The sequence below is a fragment of the Centruroides vittatus genome, unplaced genomic scaffold (genome assembly GCF_030686945.1).
Source record: "Centruroides vittatus isolate TY-2023 unplaced genomic scaffold, ASM3068694v2 contig_817, whole genome shotgun sequence".
Lineage (NCBI taxonomy): Eukaryota > Metazoa > Arthropoda > Arachnida > Scorpiones > Buthidae > Centruroides > Centruroides vittatus.
In genome coordinates, this window is record NW_027122532.1 from 631,580 (window position 1) to 651,612 (window position 20,033).

The window sequence follows — 20,033 nt, forward strand, 5'->3', positions numbered from 1 at the left end:
TCATGGTTTTCGTAACATGAACCTCTTTCTTGTATTCCCTTGACAGAGTGGATACGAAAGAACCCATTGTGTCAAGGAAAACTGGAGGAACGAATATACTTTTGAAAATTATTTCAAGTCTACGCGTTTGTATTCTCTCGTGTGCAGTGATTTGAGTTAATGGCAGGGCCGAGTAGTGTTTTCGTTTTAAAAACGCACACCAAGCTATTAATGTGGAGGGGTATACATATAATTTCACAATTAGGTCTACATTCTGAAGATTCTACAAATGGCGCTGAAGTTAAGCCAGCGTACTGATAAAATTCTTGTTTAATGGCTTTGCTGGTTTATATACTATAAGAAATCCTGAATGAATTGAAAAAATAATATATATTTTTTGTTTTTTCTTCCTTCTTCGGATAAAAGAACATCACAAAATAAAACATTTCGATAGACTTTCTAAGAAAGATACCTGTAATCAATATTGGAAACTTGATAAAAACATGATCTTCAACCAAATGATTGTAGTAAAGTTCCATTTAAAAAGGCTGCTCCTATAAAAAACATTATTTTCATTTTATCGGATAAACGTCATAAATTAAATTCAGAAAATATCCAGTCGTATGTAATTTTATTATTATTATTATTTTATCGAAGCACCATTACGCGAATTTTAAAGATGTCGACATGGCACTTGAGCTTTTAAGCAGTAGCTGAAGATGGGAATGCTTTTTTAGGCGTGTTGCGATGTGGACTATTTGTAATCTGGCATGTCCATCCTATTGTCGGCTTTCCGAAGTCTAACTGTAAGAATGAAAACATTACTAAGTGAATACCCAACGAATCTTTATGTTGACCCTCGATATAACGTATTGCAGGAGGAAGATACGAAGCGATAACGCTGTCCGTTGTATTCGAAAGTGGAATTGGATTGAGATGGACGGAATAAGCATTATGGGCAGATCACCCATGAGTTGCGTTGCATCACATAGTTGATCCGCCTCCCGGGAGGACTTTCTATGAAAAACTTGCCACTAGTTTGGTGTTAGACACGTGAAAGACTCCTGGAAAACTCCACGCGGTGATCCTGTTGGTCGGGTGCGAACCCATGTGGTGTACGGCCTCTAATGGGCCCATATGCAATTAGGATTTCGAGTTTTTTTCCGGAGTATTCTGTAATTTAATTAGTGCTTTTAGAAACTTTTCAAACTCTCAGACTCAGTTGTGAGTGAGGAAACTAAGCAAAATTACTTTTTTGCTCCACATATTTTTTTACTAAAGAATAGGATCCGCCTGAAGTGTAATAATTTTATTTTTTAAATTATTTATTACAATTCTACTATTTAGTATCATTGTTATTATATTTTATTAATTTTTTATAAATGCTGGAAAAGGTAAGGTTATGGTGGCATTTATATTAATGTTCTTACTGTCTAAACTTTCTCAACCAATTAGCCAATTTAGCATAAAATATACTTCACGTAACGTCACTCGATTTTGCACCAATTAATAACGTTACTCGAAGATCCACTCTGGTGCTTCTCTACTCCAGCAACGCCTTGAAACAAACAGATTGAATCTGTTGTTTCCTAAATCCGTTATATCGAGATTCGTTAAATCGAAGGCCAACAACATTACACTATTATTAATAAATGTACATAACTTACATGTCACTGTAAATATTTATAAACTTTAAAGCAATGATTTCCTGAATCTGCAACTACAACATATCCATCGGCAGTCAAAGCCAATCCTTGAGGTCCGTAAAGAGGATCGGCATTACTGTTGACAAAAGAAAGAAACGAACCATTGCTATCAAACACCTGAAAAGAAATTGAATTGATTATTATTCAATCAAATAAACACTTTAATTATAATATTTAACGTAAAATTTAAAGTACTTCAAAGCCGAAATTGAGAATGGTCGAAATGAATTTCAGATAGACTAGTAGATGATTGATGAAATGGCATTTGGCTATTGGAGGTCTCTTATGTATATGAGTCATAAAAGCTTTGTGTACGAAACAACTGTACTTAATTTAGTTATTTTGATAGTTTGTGAGCAGCGTGCTTGAATTTTGAATGATTTCTTATATTGCATGTGGCCATACAGGCTTATGCTATAGTAGCTATTGGGGTGTCTATATTCATAATAGATTTTCTTTCATTCACTGTATTCAAAGACGGTCCTATTTTTTGACGATTATATATGATTTCATTTGTAAATTTAGAAAGGAAATATATAAATAATATACACACTGTTATTGATTATAGAATAAAGAAAGTACACTAGCATCAGGCCCGTGCATATACTTAAGGATGAGGTTTATTTACAGTACGGCTGTATAAAATAACACAACAGTGTGAGACAAGGGGGAACTGAGTGGTACAAAATAAACATAACATACTGTTTAATTTTTTAAATTCTTTCCTAACGAGGGATTAAAGTCAGGTGTAATGAAATTACAACGATTTCAGATATCCTTGAGAAAATATGGAATTACTTAATTCAAATGAATTGAAACTAATGATATCATCATCTGGAACTGCTTACTACTGCGTAAGTGTATCATATGCATTTGAATAGTAATCAGTCAACCATTGTAAATACCAAATTGCCGTCTTAATTATGTTTACTTTAATTTTGTAACAGGTTTCTAAACGTAGTTTACAATCTACACGCGAAACAGTTAACTGATTTTAGTGCTATCTGGGTCCTAGCATATGCTAGGGACCCTTACATATATCGGTTCCCATAAACTTTACAGGATTCTTTAGTATCTCAAGCACTAAATGTAAGATTTTGCATTAAAATTATGCGACTTTAAAACTCAAATTCACATAACTGTAGATCTAAACTTCGGTTTAGCGCCACACTCGATTTAGTGCCAACTTCAGAAAACAAATACTAATGCTAAATCGAAGATTTTATAATCATCTGCGATTTATTTAAATATTTTATTTCTAAATAATACTTTTAAACAGTATAATTTCGTTTACTGTCTGCTTCGGAAGCATAAACATTTAAAGTACATTTTATTATTTAATTAAAAATAAGTGTTAAATTGCCATAATAATGAGGTATAAGCGGTTACTACAAGCGTAAAAATTAAACAATCCAAGTAATGAAAAAATAAATTAAATTGTAACACATCAGTAACACCGAATAATACAATGCTGGAGAGTATCAAATGCAACATCAGTACACAACTTATGATTCTAAGTTACTAAATTCTGTATGGACCATTCCATAAAACAACTAGCAAATTTCTCGACATTTACTTCAACCTGTCATTGGCGCGTTTTACCTTCTTAGGGCCCAGACAAATTTGAATTAGAAGGCCCCACGATGAGCTAAATCTCAGAACCATTTGAGAAATACGTAAAAAATGATATATAAATAGAATTTCATGGAAACATGATTGTTACATATTATAAAGCGCAGACACAGGATGCCAACAGAGCCAATTTGGCCGATTGCCGGACACGGGGAGCCCCAAAACTTAGCCTTTTGTATAAAAGATCATTGGAGCATTTACAAATATGACACTTCTTGGCATACAATATGCACATTTCCAGTACAAAAGTGGTACTATGTCCCAATGTGCCAATGACTCTACTTTATAATTTAAATTCTGCAATAATTGTACTTTTTACAGATTTTTAAATACTAAAAGATGGCAAGGGTACAGATACTGAAAACCCATTATTAATACCACCATTTTGTTCACTTACTCAACTGATATGTGTTCTTTTGTCCCTTGATTGACAGGGTTCCATCTTAATTCTCTCTAACCCCGAGTACCACAACACACTAGTTTAAAAATATACTTTGATAAATCAGATTTTATTCAATTAATGAGCAGAGAAATCTAAATCCATATTATTCCTTACTGAATTTCATACACAGAAGATCACAAAAGTCACTCTAACCGAAGAAAATCTGAAGGATTTGAAGCAATTAGATACTTTAAAGAAAAAACAACATACAGAATATAATTTATTATAATTAAATGAGTAGATTATATTCTTATAATGTGATATACCATAAAATATTGTCCTATTATTAATGTATCAATGGGAAAAACCAAAGGAAAATGAAAGTTACAGAATTTGGCATTTTTATTTTAATATAAAAAATGACCAATGAAATTTCTTTATGGGATTTCCCCACGGATTAAATTTCCTCGAATTACTTAATACTTTAATTTTAATCATTTTTATCTTGCTATTTTAAGTATATAATATGATTAATGTCCGCGTGTCGTGTATGTCAAACGATTATATTCATATTAACTGAATTATGAATTAACCTACTTTCGGTTACGAGTATTGAATACAGTTATAAAACTAATTGCAAAATAGCACGGAATAATCTCTAAATCACTTTTAACAAGCTGAAAATTATATAAATTTCATCAGATAATTTGTTTGTTTGGTTGAGAAATATACGCATTGATCAATTATAAGGGTACAATCGATATCATATTTGCATATTATTGATTTATTCCTCGTAAAAAAAAAATCTGTTATACTGTTTGTATGCCGCAATGGCTTAAACACTTAAATTAAACAATGAATATACGTCACAGAAGGAAGGATTGGATTAGAATCGATAGAATATGGCACAGCCAACACGCCAAAGAAGAGGCTTCTTTTCAAGAAAACTGGTCCCTATTTAGGTGCCAGACACGTGAAAAAACCCGGAAAACTCGACATGGTCAGCCCATTTGTCAGGCGCGAATAACAATTATTAATACCCACTAAGATCAGAAGGAAGATACAATCATACCCCGTTTTACTTGACGGTCGGATGGGTGAAAAATCCCAGGAATTTTCGGGGGTGGTCCCTCCCGGATACGTCGGGCTGCATCCCTCACCGCGGGCTTGGCCGAACCCATGAGTTTAATACACAGAAAGCCTTCTTATTGCACACAGGGAGACAAGTAAAAAATAAACATCCGTTTTTAAATTCCTTACTTTTATGACAGATATAAATTTTCCATTATATGAATTCTCATTCAGAATTGTAATTTTTAAGCATTTCTATCTCAAAAACCAAAAATTATTATTATTTTCCCTTCCACTTAGCTTCCTACTTTCTGAAAATGTTATAGAGAGGTGGATCTAGAAAATACGTTAAATTCGATCGATTTTCATAAAAAAAAGCTTTAATATATTCATATGCAAGAAATATGAAGAAGAATTTTTGGCAAAGAACACGTCGTTTATTCGTTCTTCCATTTACATAAATATTTTATAATGTAGAAGTTTTTACCGTAGGAGCGTTACCGTAAACAAATAAACCAGACATTCAAACAATGCTTGGGTTTGGTAGTAAACTGTCTCATATGTAAATGTAATGCATAAGTAAATCGTAATTATCTAAACTGACGGTGGGCAATCATCGACCCGCGAGCCAATTCTAACCCCTGGCTATAAATCGTAAAAACCTAAAAAATTTGGTCTTCGTACATGTATTTTCAATTTTATTTGGACCGTCATTTAAAGGGATTTCCCACCGGACATAAATCATTTCTTAATGTAAAATATAAATTTTTGATTGACGTGATTTGTAAAATAGCCAATAGTGGCAAGTCGTGAATATTGAGATGGCCAAGAGGTTAAGGTGACAGTCTACCGCTTTGGAGGAACCGGGATCGAAACCGGATAAATCGAAAACCCCAGGAATTTTTGGGGATGGTCCGTCCAGATATGTCTGGCCCCGTTCCTCATACCCAACCCCTATTGTGGGCCTAGAGGAACCCATTATGTGCTTGCTAAAACAAGGCTCTCTTACTGCTAATAGGGAGGAAGGAGTTACACAAAAATTAGATTTTTAACAAATTTAAAGAAATATATTTTATAAAATAAAAACTTAGATCTGTTTTCAAGCAATTTATATTATTTTTCTCTTCATAAAACTGTAATAAATTTTTAAAAAATCATTTTAAAGGTTACTGAAGATATTCGTGTCCTCCATTACAAAACAAATGAAATAAAAGCTAAACAAACTCAGTTATACGGATATTGTCATATCAATATGACCTTAATCATTTCCAGAGAATATAATTAAAGGAAGTTAACAATAATTCACTGACCCTTTTAATTTAAAGTTTAAAAAATCATTTCATGTGTTATGAAGTGTATACAGAGCATGAGAGAGGGACGAAACGGAGCTTCACACTTTCCGAAAACCATAAGAAAATGTACGAAGAAAATCAAGACAAACTATTTTCACATCTTAAAAAAAAACTAATTTATACCACTTGTATCGTGTATCTATTGAGACGGGATCTCAATCTGCCTCCTACAGATACACGATGAAGGGTTTGAAGATCATGAATCTTTATGGATTTTGTTAGCCTTGAAATTATAAGTAACTTGAATAAATAAACTTTCTTCTCTCTAAATTATATTGATTTATTAAATAATAGTAAGAGATAAGTATCATTTATTAAAGAAATAACATCTAATTACGTCTTATTTAGGTATTTACATTTAAATAATATTTACTCTGTTGCAGAATCAATGTAACAATAATAACTTATATTTTAATAATGTCCCCCATATAAATGAGACTATAATAGAATTTAACGAGAAAAATGTTATTCAATTGCATTATATTATAGAATATTTAAGCAATTATTGTTATAATGCTAAGTGCAAAGGAAGATTTCATCTAGAAGAGCCACTTGCAGCTTGACCACCGTGGTCATATACAATGGAAAGTATGATTTTAAATATATATATTTATAATTAATAAAAGTCTATAAAATACAAAATAAAGTTTAAAACTTACTTGTATTCTGCTGTTACCCCAATCGGCAACAATAATGTTATCTTGGCTGTCAACTGCAACTCCGGTTGGAGCGTTGAACTGACCATTACCTTCACCATTGGAACCGAAGGAAGTGACGAAAGCACCTTCGCAGTCGAATATTTTAATACAGTGGTTATGGAAGTCCGAAACGACTATCTGATTTTTGCTATTGACAGCAACGTAATGCGGGCCCGCAAATTTACCATATCCGCTTCCTCTGGAACCAAATTTATATAGCAATTTTCCGTTCTCTTGGAAGATAAACACGCAACTTCCTTTGTTATCGACAACGATGACGTGTCCATTTTTGTCTACAGTAACACCTTTTGGGCCGAGGAGTTTACCAACGCCCATTCTGTGAACGAATTTTCCACTGGGTTCGAATATACTCACGCACTTATTTTCGTAATCGGCCACCACGTAATTACCATTTGGCATGACACCAACCCCCGTCGGTCTTTGCATCTGACCTGCGCTTCTTCCTCGAACTCCAAATCTTAATTTGCATTCCCCCGCCGCTGTGAACACCTGAACGCACTGGTTATTGCTATCCGCGATGACAATCTTTCCCGTTGACGTACAGCATGCCCCTTGTGGATTGGTAAATTCTCCTTTGCCCCTTCCTTTTATACCGACTCTCATAACTAAATCGTCTTCAATGTGGTTACTTCTTCGTTGAGAGCCACTGGAACGGTAACTTGGAGGTCGTTTAGTGGCTCTCTGTCTGACTCCTGTGGTTCTGGGAATCTTCGAACTTACTGGACGATCGCTGGAAGAGCTTTCTTCTTCGGCGTATGCTTTAATGCAGAAAGGACTACCCTTAATATGCTGATTGAAAAGTTTTATGATTAACGTGTAGGTTCCTTCTTTGGGTACAATATATATGAGATCATAACTGCCGTTCTTCTGGTCGACAATATCGGGTCTGAATGATAAAGACAGTTGCTGGCATATAATTTCAGCATCAAAAGTTGCTCCGCCGGCTTTCACGATTTCTCCTCTTCTATCTTTAGTCGTTATGTTAACTAAAGTCTGTTTACCCACGTAACACTGTTTGAGACCTTCACCAAAAGCTGTGGTTTCGAAAGCGACCGCGCTTGTCGTTAAAATGGCGCCGAAATTCTGCATAGATTTGGTCACGGATGATAAATTTTCATCGCTAAAGACGAGATAGTCGTTCTCTTCTGGCATTTTTTGTACAGTCATGTCTGCCAGATCGCCTAACTTCTCGGACATCTGTTTATTGACCAACAAGATCTCTGTATCGGTGCCATGGTTGAGTGCATTTTCTGTGAAGTCGCAACTTGTACCCAAATCGGAAAGGCAGAGTTCTAGAAGATGCTTCTGCTGTTCGAGTATCCTCTGCTTTATTCTGTGAACCTCTTCGAGGTCCTCCAAGAGGAGATTTTTACGAAGCTGGAGGCATTCTGTGAGCTCGTCGAAGGAACTCGTGATTTGGCCAATGGCATCCTCGTATTTTTCCGAAAGAACACTGGACATATTGCTAACCGAATCTATTGCTTCGTTTAGTGCTGGAACTTGAGAATATGCTTTCTCTAAGAGATCCTTCAAAGAAGATTTCTGATCTTCTACGGCATCTCTGAGTCTGGTAGTCACGTGTCCTCCGTGCTCTATATCTGTACAAGTCACACAAATAGCAGTTTCGCAATCTCTGCAGTAAAATCTCAACGTTTGATTAATGTGCTTGGGGCACATCAGAGACGGATGATCTCTCGTTCTTTCCTGTTCTTCTAGAAGTGCTAATTCATTCAAACCTATAACCTTATGAGAATTTGAATTTTCTTTGTGTAACTGGCTGCACGTTTCACAGTAATATAGATCACAGTCAGTGCATTTAGAGGCTGCTAAAGTTCGGCACTCGCAATCGTGACAGGCAAATGGTTGCTCCAGGACATCCATGAGGTTGGCAATGAAGTAGTTATTCTGTAATCCAGATACACCTTGCTCGGGAAGGATAGATTGCTGCCTGCATACAGGGCAGGTGAGAGTTAGGCTTTCTGGTGGAGTGTATTGAATCAAACAGCGTTCACAGAACGTATGCAAACAAGGTAACACCTGAAAAATTAAGTTTTTAAATTTTAAATTAAATACTAAACAAGATTTTTGTACATTTTATAATATATATATGTATATAAGTAATAATGTTGAATGCAATCACGTTGGGTATATTATCAGTAGCGTAACCAGAGAAGGACCCGAGGGATCAGAGGCCCATTTCAGCTTCGAAAATAAATTAAGAAAACAATCATAGTAGTACACGAAAGATATGTACAGTACATACAACATCTCTTCATTTATAACACTAGTGGCTACATCCACAGCGACACAGGGGATGAATGTAGGTTTTCACGTTCTAACTCATGCCTCCTAATAAATCGATTACACTACTGATTATTATACTAAAGTGCTCTATTATCCCAAATAGTTTACTATATAAAATACATTATTTGTACGTGTGTAATACGATACCTAAAAGAGAAATCAAGTTTGACCAAGTTTCCAGTTCACTAGTGCGTATCACACAGTGGATTTATAGATACTAATTTTCTATATTGTTTAACGAACAATTGAAGTACATTAAAAAAAAAAAAAAACAATTTAACCATGCAAACGGGGGAAGAAATTACAGATCTTTCACGAAATTCTATTAATATAAAAGCCCCAATTTTCAACTTGATGGAGATATCTGTAACTTGATGGACTATTAATTGTACGTGCCACTTTGGGGGTATTTGATGGGGTGTGGCTGTATTCACTACGTAATCGAGTGTGTATTGTAGGCGTTAAAAGTATAAATAATATTGCTACATCATCACAAAATGCACAAACAAAAATATAAAATTACGACGTAAAGAATTACTTAGCAAATTTCGATTTTCTGTAAGAATAAATTATCATTAAATATGCCAGTAAATTCCTTTAAAAACATGTAGTTTTAAATATAATGTCCACTTTACTGCTTAAGAATAGCCATTTACTTCATACAGGATGCTCCAAAAATCAGTTAACCGCGTTTTGTTTCTGGTGTTCCAGATACACTAGTAATTATGAACTACAAACAGAGTTTAGAACAATGTATTTCTCTTGTAGAAAATCGAATTTATATAGTTAATTAGTTCATTATTGAAATTTAGTTCTTTACAACGGTTTACTGATTTTTGGCCCATCCTGTACTTAATTGGGTGTAGTTTTTACATTTTTTTTAAATTTTAAAAAAAAATGAAAATATTTTAATTTAAAAAAAAAGGTCAGGTGTTGCAGAGGTGTTTCCGGTTCCTAAAATATAAAACCTTTTCTTTTTTAAATTCATAAGTTTTTATTGTCTTTACAGTTAGTAAACACCAGACAAAGACGTCGTAACACTTTGCACTTACAATAGCATTGTTTTATGAGATTTCAAAATATTTTAAAGCGGATATAAGGAAGTAAACGTCACTTTAAAAAATTTGGTAAAGCACGAGGAGACTACTTTTAGGGGGTTTAGCTCTCATTTATAATCATAAAAATAGTCAGAAAGGAAACTATATTCACCACCGATTGTGACGACAGGAAATATAACTCGAATGAATGCAAAACTCGTCATTTCTCGTAACAAAATACAGTAAAACCTGTCCAAAACGGAACCTGCCTAAACGAAAAATATTCTTCGGAACGGAGCGATTTTCCACGTTAGAAAGTAGAACCTGTTCTAAACAGAAAAGAAAAATATAATTCGGTACAGCGAGATTCCGGTTTACACAGGTTTTACTGTATACATTCCTATATAGTCGTATAAACTACACACCTTAAGTTCAGTCTATATGCATGCATATACACACGTTTAACAAACAAACAAATCCTGGATCAGGGAGGTATGGGGGTGCCCTTATGAAAAATAAGTCCCTTTTGCAAACTATTTTGAACAAATGAAATCAGTAGAATGTTTTCTAAATTAATAATCAAAGATTTTAAAATGACATTAATTTTTTAGGGGTAGGAATCACTGCGGATCCCTGTTTTCGGCGGGTCAGGAGCAAAATCTCCGTCTCACCCCTCTCTACAGACCTTGATCCTTATAAATATAACTAAAATACCTACTTAAACAAATGCTTTAAATATAATAGAAACACGTCGCATCTTAATGGAGACACGTTTGGTCGATTATTCGACTTACTGATGCAATTAATCCCATACACAAAAAGGAAACACGTTTATCTAAATTACGCTTTCACTTTCACTTGGTATCCAGTTCGGAATTTTATAAGAATATTACCAAAACTTTTCATCCATTCAGTGTATTTTTTTAAACGTTTCCCCCCTCCTCCTGGAATTGCATGAACAAAACGAAGGATGCCACACACATGCATGCCAAAAAGAAAGAGAAGAGGGGGGAAATGTACAGTCCGAATGACCCGGAAGTGAATACCAAAAACCTCGACGACACATCACACAGTACAAAACCTGAAATGACTAGGCGATAATCAACAACAGTGAATAGCCATATGAGGTTATCAACCCGTCATTGGGTACCGTATTGTTTGGTCTTTTTATTATTATTATTATTATTCTAGTTGCTTGACCTTTGTTCTGTTACCTTTAATAATCTCCACGATAATCATGAAAATATCAGTTGATGAGAAATGTCATTTCATATTATACAATATTCACGTTTTGATCCATTTGAAGACTGTAAAAACGCAACTTAAACGTTAAAATTTTTGGGACGAAGCTACGGAACAATTTTTAACACTGCAGAAATGTATTTCAACGAGGAATTTTACATTTTCTCTAACAGAGAAGGCACGGATTAGTTCATACAATTACTGAATTACGAAACTCTTCATCAAAATCGCAGACATTTATGGAAAAATAATTAATTTTTTGAAAGATCCTGAATACAGTAAAACCTGTCTAACACGGGAACCTGCCTAAACGGAAAAAATTCTTCGGATTTTCTGTGTTAAAAAAGAACCCGCTCGAAACGGAAACCTGTCAAACCGGAATATATATATATATATATTGGGTACCGCGCAAGTCCGGCTTACACAAGTTTTTACTGTAATTATATTACCAAATTTTGAATTGAAATAGTAATTTTGTAAGCCTATTTTCCAGCTAATAATAATAATAATAAATTTTTCAAGTAATTGTCAATTGAATAATTATTATTATTAATATAATCAAGTAACAATGTTGTGTTATATAAAATTACAAATAAAAATTATTTATAAAAGTATAATTTAGTGAATATTTTTTTAAATAAATAAAAGCTCTAAAATAATATATAAATAATTTTTTTTTAAATTTTAATGTTTAATATCACGTAGAATGTACGTGATAAGCCCTACAATGAATCCATATCTCGTCTTTATAATATCATATCAAGGGGAGATCAATATAATCTTTTATATTTAATTAATAAAAACATTATTTTATATTATATAATTAATATATATTATTATTATTTATTATTTAATTAAATTCGCTCTTAAATAGAAAAATCAATCAGTAAAATGCCTGGTATTATAGAATTAAGGGCAACAAATCTACTTACAAATCAGGGAAAACACACAATTAAGGGCATGGATACTTTATCCCCAGCAGCAAAAGGATAGTCGATAGAACTTAATATATAAATAAATTTTACAGTATCATCCCTCCTACACTTCACGAACTTTTAATCTATCAGCCGGCACGGTCTCAAGGCTAAGAAAATAATGACGTCAACCGAAATCGAACGAACACAGGCCCGACACCAGATGTCGCAAGAAGTAATCTAATGAAGGCAGCAATCCGTGACCGTTCCACAGTGAATTAAGCTTAACAACGACACCTCGGGGTAATGACTTTAACTTTACAAATGTGTAAAATAATACCTTACACTCGTCTAGCTGATTTAAAACTAAATTAAGATACGATTTTCTTACCTTAGGTTCAGTATATCGTTCCAGGCATATTCCGCATTTTAGAAATTGAGCGTCGAGCTGTCTGGTAACTGGTGATGCATGCCTGTTGGATGTGATACGATTCTCCACAGACATGTCCACCGGCAGGATATGCCGCAGTTTACCTCCCTGGCTAGCGAAACGATCCTGATACTGTAATAACGGAAAAACAAACGGGTCAATACACCATTATGCACTGTATATACAGTAGACCCCCGCTTTACGACCGATCTCCATTACAAACACCCAGCTTTCTTACATAAGTACCATATTTTTATGTACGCCATACTCATCTATACAGATTAGTATGCCGTACAGTACAAACGTATCAATTTGTAACGTTAACTTATGGAGAATCTCTTTACAACCCCCAGTTTTACGATTATTATAAGTATCATTTCTTAAATACCAACTCTGCATTATACAGAATAGACGCTATATAGATAACTGTTCTAGGAACGTAATATTAATTTGTAACGTTAAACTTAAGGAGAATAGGAGGCTCGTTTTACGACGGGTCTCTTCATAACCCGTTTTACGAATGATAAAAATTTTTTGTACATTTTTTACCCATTTCTGTATACAATATTATACAGTAAAATCTATAGAGAATAGTAGGCTATAGTTAAAACTGTTCTGGAACATAATAACGATTTATAACATTAAATTTATGCCAAGTATGGCTCGCTTTACGACGACTCTTTTAATTAATGATGCTTTTTCCAATCAGATCATAAAAGAGCGGAAAGTCTACTGTATAAACTTAAAAATTATAAACAATTTAATTAAATCTTAAAATCTCCACCAAACGTAATTAAAATTAGATGATAAATGTAATCAATTAACTACAGATGTTGGCGTGTTTAAATTGAAACTTGTGCCATTGTAAGTGGGTGGTAAATTGGAAAAATGTATGAGGTATTTTCTGAATAATTTGACGACTTTTATTTATATAAATTCCAACGAATTGAGTTTTAAAATAGGAAATAAATAAAAGATGAATCTCATGCGATGACCTAATTTAATGGCAATTCGACCATAAAATAATGTTAAATAATAGAGGATAAAGTATACAGGAATGCAAGTCATAAAATAAATAAATAAATAATCTGTATATAGAAAATAAAAAAATCATCATATTTTTATAATACAGTAAAACCTGTGTAAACCGGAATCGCGAGGTATCGAATTTTTTTTTGTTTAGGCAGGTTTCCGTTTTGAACAGGTTTTACTGTATTATTTCTTAAATTAACGTTGTAAACATAGCACAAACTTTTTTTATTATACAGTATAAATATTCAGTTTTGTCCTCAGATTCTAAGCACAAATCCTCAAACACAAACTACAGTAAACTATTTTCAATTAGTCAACTGAAATTCTGTAATAGATTAATAATTCGTCAGTCAGCTGTCTGTTTATTATTTCCGAAACTAAAAATAACTACACTAGACAGATCGATACATAGTGAAAATATGGCGCAGAAAGACCCGTATCGTTAATTGTACGCACTTCTACTTTTAATTGTTATTTATAGAAGAGCGAATATTATCAAAGAATAAAAAAACAATGAATTATTATCCGATTAGAAATAATGTAATTCGAATTAAATTATTGATAAACGCCATTCGAGAAGCATTATCATTTTACTGGTTTCAAATTCATTATCAATTGAGAACACACAAGATTTTATATCATTCCCATTGTTTTTACTGTTACTCTCTGATCGGGTTATAACACCTAATCGTAACAAAGTACTCAGAAACGGAACTTGAAATTACTTGATGTACTTTCAATGTTCCATTTATACTTAAATTCCTATAAATACAAATAAATTCCCCTCTGTTGTTTCCTTTTATAAAGATTGACAAAGTTCAATTGCGCCTCTCGAGAGAAAAAGAAAAATAAATTAAAAAAAAAAAAACAACACTTGAAAACAAGAGCTAACACTTTATAAATCGTCGTTCTTCACCTTTAGCCCGAATTTAACTGAAAAATTGATTCAATTCGAGAAAATTATCAAAGAAAAATGCGTCCTTCCTCGTAACATATTTGTCCAAGTTTTTTCATTATTATTTTTTAGTTCGATAAAAATTTTAATTCGTTGCGGGAGGGCTAGATAATCTACATGGCGCCATCTGTGGATATCTGATCACAAATTGTTAAAAATTAATTTAATTTCCATCATCTTTAAACATTTTCAAAGTATAAACGTTATTAATATTAAAAATAAAATCTTATAAAATTATAATATGCTGCCCTATATTATTACAAAAAAGGAAGAAAATCATTCTTTTCAAATATACAGTAGTTTCGTATTAAAATTTTCTGGTGTTAAATGGCGTCTTTTTTTCAGGGTTATAAGATCATTTTTCATTAAAGACAGAAAGTTTATTAATAGTTTTCATAAAACTATAGAAATTCCTCATTATCGGCTTATTATCTGCTGTAATTTATTAAGGTTATCCACCCCGTGTTCGCGCGTATCGCGTCACGTTGTAGAGTTGGATCGCGTCACGTTGAGCGAAAATTACACCCTCCCACATTAAGTTACTAGTTACATTCTTATAGACAAAATACGATTTTTAAATTAGCCTTATTTGAATATTTATATCAATAAATACAAGCCATTAATAAATGATTTATTGATAGAAGTTGTAGACAATGCGGCGCGCCGGGTAACCTCTAAACAGCACTTTTTTAACCGAAAGCCTCCTTATGCGTTATTTGTGTGTTTAATATTCTTAACAAGATGAATTTTTTAAATTAGTAACAGAAATCTTATCAAAATTCAGCCAAATTCACGTAATCAATCATCATTTTCGAAGAATTTATTGAAATATTTTTCAATTTAAACAGCATAAAATGCTAATTAAATCTTACAAACGCATTTAAAAACAACTAGAAGACAGCTTTTTCTACTTTTAAACTGGAAAACATTCAACCAATTCAGCTAAACAACTAGAATAATGCCTACGATAAAATCCAATTATTATTATTATAGAAAGAAGAGGAATTCAAGAATAATTAGAACTTACTTGAAAATACACTTCAATCATATCTGCTGAATAATAATATAATAAAGACGAAACATCGAATGCTCTACAATTATACTTAAGTACTTATCAGGTCAGTGGGTCCCTGTGTCGCGTAGCGTATCTGACCCACCAAATGGAGCATCCAGTTTGCTTTATAATTCCAGTTTGTCGCTGGAAAAATCTTGCTTACATGAATCGCAATAGGATGTAAATACTGCTTGCTGTCTGCTACGTTAAAATATTTTAAAACAATTCCCTTGGCTTAATTCCTAATTGGCTGTCGGCCTATACGGACGATAACATACTCTCTCTTAACAGGAAAAAAAGAGGAGTGTCTGTCTGTACTTTTTAGGTAATACTGAGATGCACGTGTGAAATCTTTTTAAAAATAAACTTCACATTTACACTCGAATATATACTTTAAATGTGATGTAACCTTAGTTACTATTATATATTTAATTGTTTGAGATTTCTCTGTTATCTAGAATTTATTCTAGAATTTAATTATTTTTGTTCTGTAAGTAAAATTCTAGATCTTAGTCTAGAATATATAATAAATTATGAATTATTTATTCTAGAATAAACACTAGAATTTTTCTTGTAGAAGCAGATTCGAAATTCTAGAAATTTTAGATTTTTTAAGTAAATAAAATTCTAGAATAAATTGAGAAAATAAATCATAAAATTGCATGATTTACTCGAGAATTTTATTTATTTAAAATTAGGATCTCTAGAATTGTTTAGCGGCAAATTTTTGTTGATATAAACACTTCCGAATAATTAATTCGGCAATTCTTTTGGATTGTAATTAATGAATGGAGGAAATGATAAATTTATGTAAAATATTAATTAATTAATTGATTAATTAATTAATGCCAATAATCAATACATTATAGGTTACGTGGCCGGCCACAAATACGCCTATACGAGATGGGTCTGACCCGGAATGGGGTCGATCGGCATGAATGAGTGACGAGGAACGATGCCCTACCTCAATAGAGGATCCAGAAATATTTAAAGGGGCGCAGAAAGAAAACGAGAGGCCTTATAAAATTCTTTACTATCCGAAGTACTTGGCTTTTCTCCGGGAAAACCGTTAGAAGGGGGTGCACTCCTAAATCCTCCACTGCCCTATTGATAAAATTAAGAGTTCGACATGGCTCGAATTCGGGTATAGCTACTCTAATTTAATACTTTACTGTACAGCCATCTAGCTGATTTACGCAAACCTTTGCATATATAATCGATATCAGTAAGCATGTTTTTTCAAACGTGAAGCAAAAAAAAAATTAATTTAATTAAACAACATTAAATAGGCCTATAATAAAAATAAAGAGCACACTTTAGTTTTATTAGTCTCCTTTTTCCAAAAAATACAGCAAAAAAATGTCACTTAGATAAAATTTATGAAAAATTAACCGACGAGTGCAATTTAATCTTGCTTGCGGCCAAAAGTCAACAAAAACAAATTTAATTATAAAAAACGACATTAATTTAGCAAATGCCATAATGTTTTTCTTCTTAAATTTTAACTTTGTTAAATTGAATAAGAGAAACAAAAAAAAAAAAAAAAAAAAAATTAATGAATTCGTAAATTTAGTAATGTTACAACATCGCTAAATTAATATTTAACATAGAGAAAAAGTGTTGACCTAACCTAAATATCTTCTTCATCGTTTGAACTTTTACTTCATTAATTTGACAAATTAATTTCATTTTTTTTCCTTTAAAGACCAAAATAATTTTGGTTCACTTTTAAATTATTTTTAAACAGCTTTCTATATACTTTTTAATCGTAGAAATGGAATTCGCTTTTGTTAATAATTTCCCGAAGAATATTTCGAATTTCGTAAATTGCCATTTTTAGTAAATGACATTAAAAGAACCCCAGGAATTTTTCGGGAATGATTCGGATATGTCATTCCTCATTGTGGGCCTGACAGAATCCATAATGGCTTTCTAAAAAGAGGCCCTTACTGCCCACAGGGAGGAAAGTTTTATAAAGCTTCTTACACAAAGAACAAAGAACAATTCAATAAAAAAAACACCCCTCCTCCAATATGGAGAAAGTTAATGGCGCAGAATAACAGTATTACAGCCAAGTTACTTACGTGAAGCTCCGTCAACACTTTCATTGCGAACACGATCCGTTCAATCCGTCACACGAGACAAACAATGAGAGCTGGAACAATATTTTAAATATTGTTTGGCGCTCGTTTAAGCGCATAAACCAACAAGGCACACGTCTAGTTGGTACAAGGATAAGTCAACTCGAAGGCGTAAACTCTTTGTCACGTTTGGCGTGATGAGGTGAAAATAAGCGGGCGGACCTCTTTTCGGTCAGATGACCTTTGAACCGGTGAAAAGAGGTCGAAGCGGGGTGCAAGGATAACCATTGACAGAAGGTTGTAGAACAAGGGTGGCAACATTCCGTCATGTTGAAGATTTTCTTTTTTTCTTTCGTTTTGTTTTGTAGGAAAACGCGGTTAATCCGTAAAATTAAAGATTTTCGCGAATTATTATAGTAATATATCATTATTTTTTCCTTTAGAAAACGAAAAAATATGCGTAAGAACTATGCTCGAGGCATTTTATTTAAATATGTTAATTATCAGCTTATCTAATGGTTTTTTTATTTATTAAAAAATTATTATAAACAAAAATTTATTTAAAAGTTCGAATCATCCAATAAGACGGTTATTTGTTTATTTAAAAATTTGAATCATCCAATACGATCATTTTAATCATTTTCAAAAATTCAAACTATCCAATTAAGAAAGCCGAAAACTTAAATACAAGATCGAACTTAAAATAACCAAATAATCACACTTTTTTTTTACCTTTCTTTCGAAAATTAGATAGGTTATTGGTTTATAACTGTATTTTACGATATTATAGATTAATAATAAATAAGTAAAGAGAAGTATTTATGAAGTCGTGAGAGTTTCAAGGTTAAATTACTTAAGAATTGCTACTGTAATGAAGAATAAAAAATAAGTTTCTAGGTAATTTTGCTCAGCGTGTCACGATATTATCATTTATGTTAAATTGGAAAAAAATAGTAGTTTTAATACCTGGAAAACAATGATGTTTATTAAAAACAGGATACAAACGAACTTCGATAATGGAATACAATATACAAACAACAAACCTCAATAGTGAAGTTGATTTACGCCTACACGTAAATTTTTTTTTAATCGAAATTTAGTAATACAGTATTTACATATATATTTGTGTAATTTGATACATAGATCCTATGCCACTAGCATACAGTAGAGGAATTGTAAATTGCGCGAGACCCTGCGCATATTAGTGGCGCGTTATCCTATGAGCAATTACCTGGGGCCCCAAACCAATCTTTTATAGAAAAATATTTCTTAAAAAAATTTCCCCGAAAAAGCCAACGTTGTGCATAAGGCTTTCTAATTCAAATTCGCCTGGGCCCCATGAAGCTATAACGCGCCAGTGAAGTAGGCCTACATGTTAACTAGAGAGATCACTTTTGTATAAGTTTATGTAAAATGTAACCCATATAAATCACATAATATTGTATAAGCTTTTAGATAGTGTTGGGTTTCGACCGCTGGCTGAAGTATCCAAAAATTGCATTTAAGCCTGTAAAAGCGCCTGTATCTAGGATAAAGTTTTAATTTGTTTATGCCTAAATCAATAAGATAAACTAGAAATTTATCAAATTTTGTCCAAGAAACTTCTTCAATTGTTACTATGCAAGATTTTGTAAGTTCAAGTGACACGAAACCAAAATTCTAAATAAATTACTTCAAGCGTAACCAATACGCTACCACATTTTGTAACAGATTTTGCCTTACGTAAAGTCGTATCGTATTGAATTCGTTACGTTATTGTTTATGCAACGCATAGCGAAACCAAAGATTTAATTCAATTTTCTCAGACGAAACGAAAAATTTTTTTAATTAATTTTTTTTAATGCATAAAAATGGCGTCAATGTAACACGAGATGATCAAATCAGACGTAAACCGTTTAGATTAGTGCTGCCACCTATCGTCGAAAACCTCAACTAGAGGGTGATTTTTTTTTATGATAATGTATCTGGTAAAGAAATGAACCACTCATTTAAGGTTACCTCAAAATGTCAGCTTTAATTAGTCCGATCTGATGGCATAAATACAACTAAAACAAGGCCTTAAATAACGTGACGCGAATATAATTACATTTAAAAATTTTTAATTAATTTCACTCTCTAATTTTGTATTAAGGATGAAAATCCA

At 32.7% G+C, this 20,033-nt stretch overlaps 1 protein-coding gene across 5 annotated transcripts in view; it reads right to left on the bottom strand.

Moving 5' to 3' along the window:
* Window positions 1–554: 554 nt before the first annotated feature.
* The window catches only part of LOC136982232 (tripartite motif-containing protein 2-like), a 46,254-nt gene continuing 26,775 nt past the window's right edge, over window positions 555–20,033 (bottom strand). For 3 of the 5 annotated variants that reach the window (XM_067278686.1, XM_067278689.1, XM_067278685.1), the window contains exons 2-5: window positions 12,730–12,900; window positions 6,782–8,878; window positions 1,647–1,802; window positions 555–783 (exon numbers count right to left, since the gene is read on the bottom strand). In XM_067278686.1, the coding sequence (XP_067134787.1) occupies window positions 1,650–1,802; window positions 6,782–8,878; window positions 12,730–12,900 (2,421 nt within the window). In that variant the 3' untranslated portion in view covers window positions 555–783; window positions 1,647–1,649. Of the gene's footprint in view, window positions 784–1,646; window positions 1,803–6,781; window positions 8,879–12,729; window positions 12,901–15,782; window positions 16,043–17,893; window positions 18,246–20,033 lie in introns of those variants that run through there. The other 2 variants (XM_067278687.1, XM_067278688.1) reach the window with 2 other exon arrangements.